Below are 8,305 nucleotides of genomic sequence, written 5' to 3' on the forward strand. Positions count from 1 at the left end.
ATTGGTTTTGTAAGGACATCTGCAATTTGTTGAGCAGAGGGAACAAAATTGACTTGTAAATAACCAGCAAGTATTTTTTCACGAACAAAATGATGGTCTATTTCAACGTGTTTCATTTTAGTATGATGAGTAGGATTTTCAGCAACAGATACTGTAGAAGAGTTGTCGCACCAGATGGTTGGTATCTTAGACATTGACATTCCAACTTCGTTTAGCAACTGTTGAATAGATAGGAGTTCAGACACGCAGTTAGCCAAGCTGCGATATTCTGCTTCAGCAGAGGATCGAGAGACTACGGACTGTTTCTTTGAACACCAAGCCACAGGATTTGATCCAAGATATACCACATATCCAGAAGTGGAACGCCGATCTTCAATGGAAGAAGCCCAGTCAGCATCCGAGTATCCTACCAGGTCTAGTTGTCCTGCTGTAAGACACAAACCATGGTCCATGGTGCCAGCTAAATATCTTAATACCCGTTTGACTGCTCTCCAGTGAGTGTCACTTGGTGCACTCATGTATTGGCTAAGTTTATTGGTGCAGAACGACAAGTCGGGCCGTGTAATACAAACATACTGAAGCATGCCCACAACACTTCTATATAAGTGCACATCAGAAAATGGAGGATCGCCATCGGGCTACTAGCTTAGGCGTGCTTACCATCGGAGTTGGCGTGATGTCGCTCCAAGCATTCCAGTCTTCTCAAGTAGTTCAGTAACATATTTCTTTTGACTGAGCATCAGCCCCTGTGAAGTGCGTCGAACATCAATGCCCAAAAAAAAACTGAGTGCTCCCATGTCCTTGAGAGCAAATTTGCTGTGAAGACGCTGCACAACATCTTCAATGTCTTGATCATGACTTCCAGTAAGAACAATATCATCAACATATACCATGAGTAGAAGACACTTCCCACCAAACACACGAATGAACAAGGAGGAATCGGCTTTAGATGCTTTAAAATCGAGTTGAGTCACGAGATACTCCTTAAGAGTCTGAAACCAGGCACGAGGAGCTTGTCTCAAACCATACAGTGCTTTATTTAGTTTGCACACCAGTTTCTGACCCGAGACACTTGGGACTTCAAAGCCAGGAGGTTGATCCATGTATATTTCTTCAGTAAGCTTGCCATTGAGGAAAGCATTGTTGATGTCGACTTGGCGTAGAGACCACCCCTGCATAACTGCAACTGAAAGAACAGTGCGGATGGTGGAAGCTCGAACCACTGGACTATACGTATTATGAAAATCAAACCCAGCATGTTGAGAAAAACCTTTTGCAACTAACCGAGCCTTGTATCTGTCAATGGAGCCATCAAACTTTCTTTTAACCTTAAACAACCATTTGCACCCTACTGCCCTCCGATTCTCTGGAAGGGAGCACAAAGTCCAGGTATTATTTCGTGCCAAGGCTTGGAGCTCACTATAAACTGCTTCCTGCCAACACTCAGACATCATTGCCTCATGAATATTGGAAGGATCATCTTTTGGGGAAGAAGCTGTTGTACTAAGATACACCTTTGGCTTAAAAACTCCAGCTTTGCTTCTGGTAATCATGTGATGATTGTTGAGTGTCAAGGGTTGAAGGGGTTGCTCCTGTTGTTGAAGAGAAGTCAACACAGGTGCGGATTGTGGGGATGGTACTGTTTGTTGAGAAAGAGGTGGTAAAGGTGATAAAGTAGGTGTATTATGTATTACATTATGGGAAGCAGATTGTGAGTGAGACATTGAATGTGATGGAAAATGTGTAGTGGAGGTACGTGTTGAATGTGATGGGATAGGTGTAGTGGAGGTAGGTGGTGTATTTGGTGGAGGTGTATTTTTGAAGTGGGTCAAACCTCAAATGAGATTTTTTGGCCCTACTCGAAAAGCTACTTATTTACCAAATATTTTAGTTTAAAATCATGATTTGAGTAAAAAAGTATTTTTTGAACTTCAATTGCTAAACGAGTGATTAAAATATTTAATTTCGGAAAATTTATTTATGATTGGTGTCTTTATTCCCAATATCAAGGAAGGAAAATGAAAAAGATGGTACCTTCTTTAAAATCTTATCTACTTTGAGTGTAGTGTGTGTCTCGTCACTTTTGTATTTTGGTTTCAACAATTTCAAATGCCACTGCCAGCATCTATTCCATGCAATTATATATAACAAGGAAGAACCTTAAGGGACAGAATTTATTCTAAATGGTCCATCAAATTATTTACTTTTGCAATATATGCTTCCTCATCTAAAATGCTCCATCAAATTAATATATCTGCTACACTGATGGAGACCCAAATTGAAACGAGAAGTGTGTCTTGAATTGGAGTTTTAGGGGAGGATCAAGTCGGCACCATTTCTATTTCTTCATCCAATTTTTATGTGGTCCCTCTACTTAACAAAATTTTACTTTAAAGTAGTATGTTATGTTTTAAATTTACTATATAGTTACAATTTTAGATTGAAGCCTTCTGGTAGTTTTCTGCAATTTTCATATTAATAGTTGTTGACAGTAGTGGCTCTTTGCATTTATTTTTACGAGGTAAAGTATACTATTTCTTAAGTTACGTTGGAGCTTGGGACTTGCTTTGTCTGGATATTTTGAGGTCTTGTTCTCTATAAATTATTTATATCCTTTCTTTATTCATCAAAAAAGACAAAATGGATGAAACCAAGCCATTGAAGTTTGTTGAGAGCAGCCACGTTTCACCACCACCAGGCTCAGTTCCCACTACCTCTCTTCCTCTCACTTTCTTAGATCTGCTATGGTTTCCACTCCCCAATGTTCAACGCCTTTTCTTCTATGAATTCCCATACCCTACCTTGCATTTCATGGAAACCATTCTCCCGTTGTTAAAACAATCTCTCTCCCTTACCCTGCAACAGTTTTTCCCCTTCGCGGCCAACGTAGTGTGCCCTCCGTCACCGGGGAAGCCTTACATCCGTTACGAAGATGGCGGCAGCTCCGTTGCTTTCACGGTCGTCGAATCCCCTTCGGATTTCCGCTGTGCAATAGCCGATTATCCGCGAGACCTTAAATCGTTACGTCCCTTCGCGCCAGAGCTACGGACCGCACTGTCGGAGGCGAAAGACGGTACTCGGGTGGTCTTGCTCCCTGCACTTGCCTTCCAAGTGACCGTGTTCCCGAACTCCGGCGTTTGCATCGGGTCTAGTTACTGCCACGTGATCGGCGACGGGAAGGCGTTCATGCATTTCATGAAGTCTTGGGTGGACGTTTACGCTGCGGTCGGTCTCAAAAAATCATCGCTTCCATTGTTTAACAAGGATGTGATCAAGGATCCTAACAGGGTAGAGTCGTTTCTATTGAAAATGTACCACGACTGGCTTTCATCTCTCAGGGAGAATTCGGGCTTAACCGATGTCAGATCAGAAGTAAACATGGTTCGTGCCACATTCGTGTTGAGTCGAGCCGATGTCGAGAGGCTCAAGCAATTGGTCGCATCGCAGTGCATGAACGAAGCTAATTCGAACCAATTCCATCATGTATCAACTTTTGTGGTAACATGTGCTCTAACATGGGCTTCATTGATCAAATCAAAAGCATGTGTTGTTAAGAACTTATCATATGTTGATGATGCTGATGAGTTATATTACTTGCTATTCCCCTTCGATTGCCGGAACCGCCTTGAATTTCCGGTTCCGTCAACATATTTCGGGAACTGTCTAAAACCTGGAATTGTAGAGATGAAGAAAAAGGAGTTAACAGGTGAAAATGGGATTGTTTTAGCTGCCAAAGCCATCGGAAGCAAAGTTAAAGAAATGGGACAAAGTGGTATCAGTGAGGCGGAGAATTGGCTACCAAGCATCGCAGAGAGAAGTAAAACGGGGCGTCTAATTAGTTTGGCCGGTTCGCCGAAGTTGCGGGTGTACGATACTAATTTTGGGTGGGGAAAGCCTCGGAAGGTGGAGGTGATGCACGTGGAGTCCGGGCAGACGATATCTATGGCGGAGTGTAGGGATGAAGAAGGTGGAATTGAGGTTGGTGTGGCTTTAAAGAAGAACCAAATGGATGAATTCGTTGCCATCTTTGGGCAGAGTTTAAAGCTTCTTTAGTTTCGGTTTTCTTTTTACAGAGTAAGCCAGAAAATTTGTTTAGGGTATTGAAATTAAGTTATGATAATGTAATTTTATTATTTTAATAATTTATATCTTTATAATTTTTAAAAAATTAAAATAAAATTTTATCGAGGCCGATACTCCCTGTGTTGGTCCAATTGTATCGTAGCTTTCACATGTTGGATTAACATTGTAGTATAAAGTAGGGCAAAAGTTTGTTATTATGTATTTTATTTATTTAAAATCAATTAAGGACACGTGACGGATTTTTTAACAAAATACCATAAGCGAATTTAATATGTTGTCGCCTATTTTTAAAAATTTTAAAAATAACAAAAAAACCTATAACAGCATCCTAAATTTGCTTATGAATTTTTTGTAATTATTTTTGAAAAAAAGTATGATTTTATAAATTTATTGATTTCTAAAATGATTAAAGTAACATTTAATTTTTAAATTTCATTAACTTTTTCAACTTGGCTTTGGATTACATTAAACTTTAAAACCAACAAAGTAAGACATCATCACCTAATTTTTTTAAAAGAATTATATAAATAAGAAAAAAAGGTTAAAATGCATATTTATAATGAAACTAAATAAATGGATATTCAAGTTTCTTTGAATTTAGACATATATTTGTCCATGTTCATTTTGGTCATGATTTTTAAACATTATATATATTTGTAATTTCATAAAGTAATAATTTCAAAATAAATTCTCATATTTTTATGTTTATTTTTGAATTTTGGAAGTGCATTGTCTGGATTTATTCTTTTTAATAATTTTTTTATATATTTCCTAATTACAAAAAAAATTAAAAATCCTAATTTTTTATATTTATAATTTTAAATATTTTTTTATAATATCATAATTTATTTATAATATTTTTATAGCTTTTTTATATATATAAATTGGGAATGACTTACATAAACATATCTTAAAAATTACACCATGTTTGGTTGGGTGTATTGGCTAATCGGTGGGCCCCACTTAAGCCTCCTTTATTCCGTTGTTTGGTTCATGGTAATGCTATTACGGGTGTAATACATTACTGCCCTAATCGGTGAAATCCACCGATCTCTAATCCGTCTCTTTTGCTCAGTTTAGGTGCTGCTTCACTTTACCCTCCCTGTTTTACCCTCTGCCTCTGCTGTTCCCCTTTGCCTCTTCTGTCGATTTGCTCCCTTCCTTCCTTCTACCTTCTGCCGATTTGCCCTAAGCGTTTAACTGTTCAGTCTAATTCAGAAGAAAGCAACGGATGTATCTGCTGATCTGAGAGGAACTTCTATATTTCTTGTGGGTAAGCATCTTCTTCTCAATGCGGAGAATGAGTTTGAACTCCTTAATCAATTACCATATGGTCCTAATACATGTTTGGTGATTATTTATTTGACATAAAAGGGATGAACAACTCCGTTAAATCCAGTTTGGGAATGTTGCTAGCAGATTTGTTTCGATATTATTACTTTGACAGGTATTGTATTTTCATGTCACTGAGTCTTAGGAATAGCTTTTATTGTTCAAGATATACTGGCTTAGCTTGTTTCTATGTTCTTCTATCTATAGTGATTCTTTGGTCTCGTAAGTCACTGGGGTGAATCACGCCATATCCTTAAAGGAGAGTGATAAGAAGGATTCAGGACTCGAGGTGTTTTTATTTATTTTACTTCTTTGGCATTACTTGTATGTTGATTAACAATGCTAATTTGTCATTTAATAAGATCGGTACATAATTTTTAAATCTCTGAGTCTTTCTTTAGTACAATTCCCAAGAGCATCGAGTAATACATAAATTGTCTTGCTTATAGTCGGTCTAAATATTGTTGCAGATCAAGTATTGAAGCGATTATCATCAATGGGTAGATTAGTAGTTTGTGCCGGGATGGCGCAGTTCAAAATTCAACAAATTTGTATGGTGATGTTTGCCCAGTTGAATCAGTTGTCTCTCTCGGTTTGTATTAGTTCTCTGTCTCTCTCCTGCTTTTAACCAACTTTATCTTGCTTATAAATAGGGCACTCCTAAGGCATGGCATCTCGATATGGATTGATGTGCCCTTGGACATGGTAGCCAAGGGAATAATTGGAAATAAGAGTCTCCTTTTGTCATCAGAAATAGCTATCTCTGGATCTTATTCAGAGGTATTGCTATTGATTTCACTTTTAATTGCATGACCACCTTCCCATTCTTTCTCGCGATTGTTCTTAAAAGTGTCTGCTCTTCATCTTGGTGATATCTGACAATTCTTAATTTATGATAGGTTTTGTCACAGCTAATGGCTCTTTATGAAGACATGAGAAGAGGATATGCCACTGCTGATGCAACCATTTCGTTGCAAAGTACATCCACATGAATTTTGTTTCTTGTTAAGAGAATAAACCATATATTGTTGGTTTTAACTTCAAATTGCTTCTTCTTAAGCAAAAATAGCATATCAGCTAGGTTACGAGGACATGGATGCAGTGACAACAGAAGACATTACTATGGAGGTGGAGAAGCATAGTTCCAAAACTTGTCTCCCTTCATTTGGAATTAATAAATAGGAAATTTCAGAGGTACAAAAAAGGAATTCTCTATGATATTTTCGGTTCTCAAGGAAATAGAGAGACTTACAAGAGTGAAAAAGATGATGGAGGTGCAGCTAGACCGCTTTTAGCCGATTACGGAATAGGTGTAGCCCTTGTTGATATTGTCTTGAATTCTTCTTTGGTTTGGTACTCTTCATATATACTTTTATCTTGTTTAAAGTAGTTTAGAAGACGCTAAGGTGATCTATTCACTTTACCACACTTTTCAATATGATAGATGTATCTGAATTCTGAACATTGCAGCAAGATTGAGTAATTAAAAGGTGAAATGCATGTTTTACATTAGTGAGCTACCTCTTGATTCGAATCATTGCCTTGTAATGTGTCAATATGACCTTGGGTATTGGGTTTACCAAAAATTAGGGAATGGTTGAATGCACTCACTTCCTAGCGATAGAAACATGCAATGCTTGTACTTGCTTTTGTTTTGAGAAAATATGTGAGGCTCTATGTTATCATGTAAAAGATAACTGATAATTGATGATGCTTTAGTTTTCTTTTCCTGGTAGAATTAGTTAGTTCTTTTGAAGCAATTCAACTTTATAATGTATGAAGATTAAAAGCCTAGAGTATTCAATTTCTAGTTCCATGTCGATGATTTTTGTTAATTACCACAAAATGTGGACATTTGATGTCCGATTTCGTGTTCGAAAATACGTGTCTAACACCAAATATTGGAGTTGTTTACGTGTTTCTTTTCATTCTGCAATTATCTGAAAAGCTCGGTTATTTTGTTCTTTTAGTTGGAGATATATTGGATCTGATTAGCATGCATATTGCATTAAACTGCTTGAAAATCAAATCTGCAATTATCTCCGTGTTTCGCCAATGTCGTGAGCAAGTACCAATTCATGTGCATCTATGACATTGTTGACTTACCAAACAGGGAGTTCAAAAGGAGCACCCTAAGTTACTAACTTCACGTTTCATAAGTTGGTCTATCGTAGAATACTCATTTTCTAAATATCGACTATCCAGTACATGACCATTTTTTGTTTCATGGAATTTATTCCTTTTTTAAAAAGCTTTCCTTCCTTTTCTTTTTGTTCTATGCCTTGATTGATATACGAGACTTGTTGTCGGAACAATTATGATCAATTTCAATTCAATTTAACAATTAGTACATTATAAAGTTCAAAATATCATTTTGTCATGTTATACAATCGTATATGAGACTTGTACAAGTTTACGGAAGCTCAATAGATAATTTAAGATTGAATAAGGATCAAATTGTAAAAATTTTAAACGATTGAGTTGATGACATGATTTTGGGGGTTCTAGGTCGAGATGTAACTCATTAACTTGTCCTCATTGTGACATTGAGAGCTTGACATCACGATGCTTGTTCAAAGAATAAACAAACCGCACGCTAAGTGAAAAAGCTCAGTGGTACTTTCAAGGCTCAAATCATATAAATTAAAACATTAACATAATAAGCATATAAGCGATGCATAATTCAATTTTAACCAATTCAAACAATGTATTCATGATTCATATGCTAATTTCATTCACTATCTCATTTAGCAATTCAATAAAAACATAACATTTCTTTATCGAATCTACTGATTCGCTAAGTTTCCATATCGACCCTCCAAGCTTTTATAAACCGATTCGCATGGTCTTTTACATGCTACTGATAATCACATATCACATATATGCATTA

At 36.9% G+C, this 8,305-nt stretch overlaps 2 protein-coding genes across 2 annotated transcripts; both read left to right on the forward strand.

The window, feature by feature from the left end:
* The first annotated feature begins 2,304 nt into the window (after positions 1–2,304).
* On the forward strand, positions 2,305–4,224 carry LOC105783535 (coumaroyl-CoA:anthocyanidin 3-O-glucoside-6''-O-coumaroyltransferase 1). Its single transcript, XM_052625968.1, has one exon. It carries the CDS (start codon positions 2,641–2,643, stop codon positions 4,051–4,053), a length of 1,413 nt encoding a protein of 470 aa, XP_052481928.1. The 5' UTR covers positions 2,305–2,640; the 3' UTR covers positions 4,054–4,224.
* A 1,059-nt stretch (positions 4,225–5,283) lies between these two features.
* On the forward strand, positions 5,284–6,710 carry LOC105781306 (probable inactive shikimate kinase like 1, chloroplastic; the record flags this gene model as incomplete). Its single annotated transcript, XM_052626562.1, is given in 9 exon segments — positions 5,284–5,356; positions 5,458–5,530; positions 5,623–5,689; positions 5,867–5,933; positions 5,936–5,966; positions 6,069–6,195; positions 6,315–6,393; positions 6,476–6,543; positions 6,621–6,710. Coding segments are annotated over 9 exon segments (675 nt in total), but the record flags the coding sequence as incomplete, so codon positions are not given.
* Between the last annotated feature and the right edge of the window lie 1,595 nt (positions 6,711–8,305).

The sequence above is a fragment of the Gossypium raimondii genome, chromosome 13, assembly GCF_025698545.1.
Source record: "Gossypium raimondii isolate GPD5lz chromosome 13, ASM2569854v1, whole genome shotgun sequence".
In the NCBI taxonomy this organism is placed as follows: Eukaryota; Viridiplantae; Streptophyta; class Magnoliopsida; order Malvales; family Malvaceae; genus Gossypium; species Gossypium raimondii.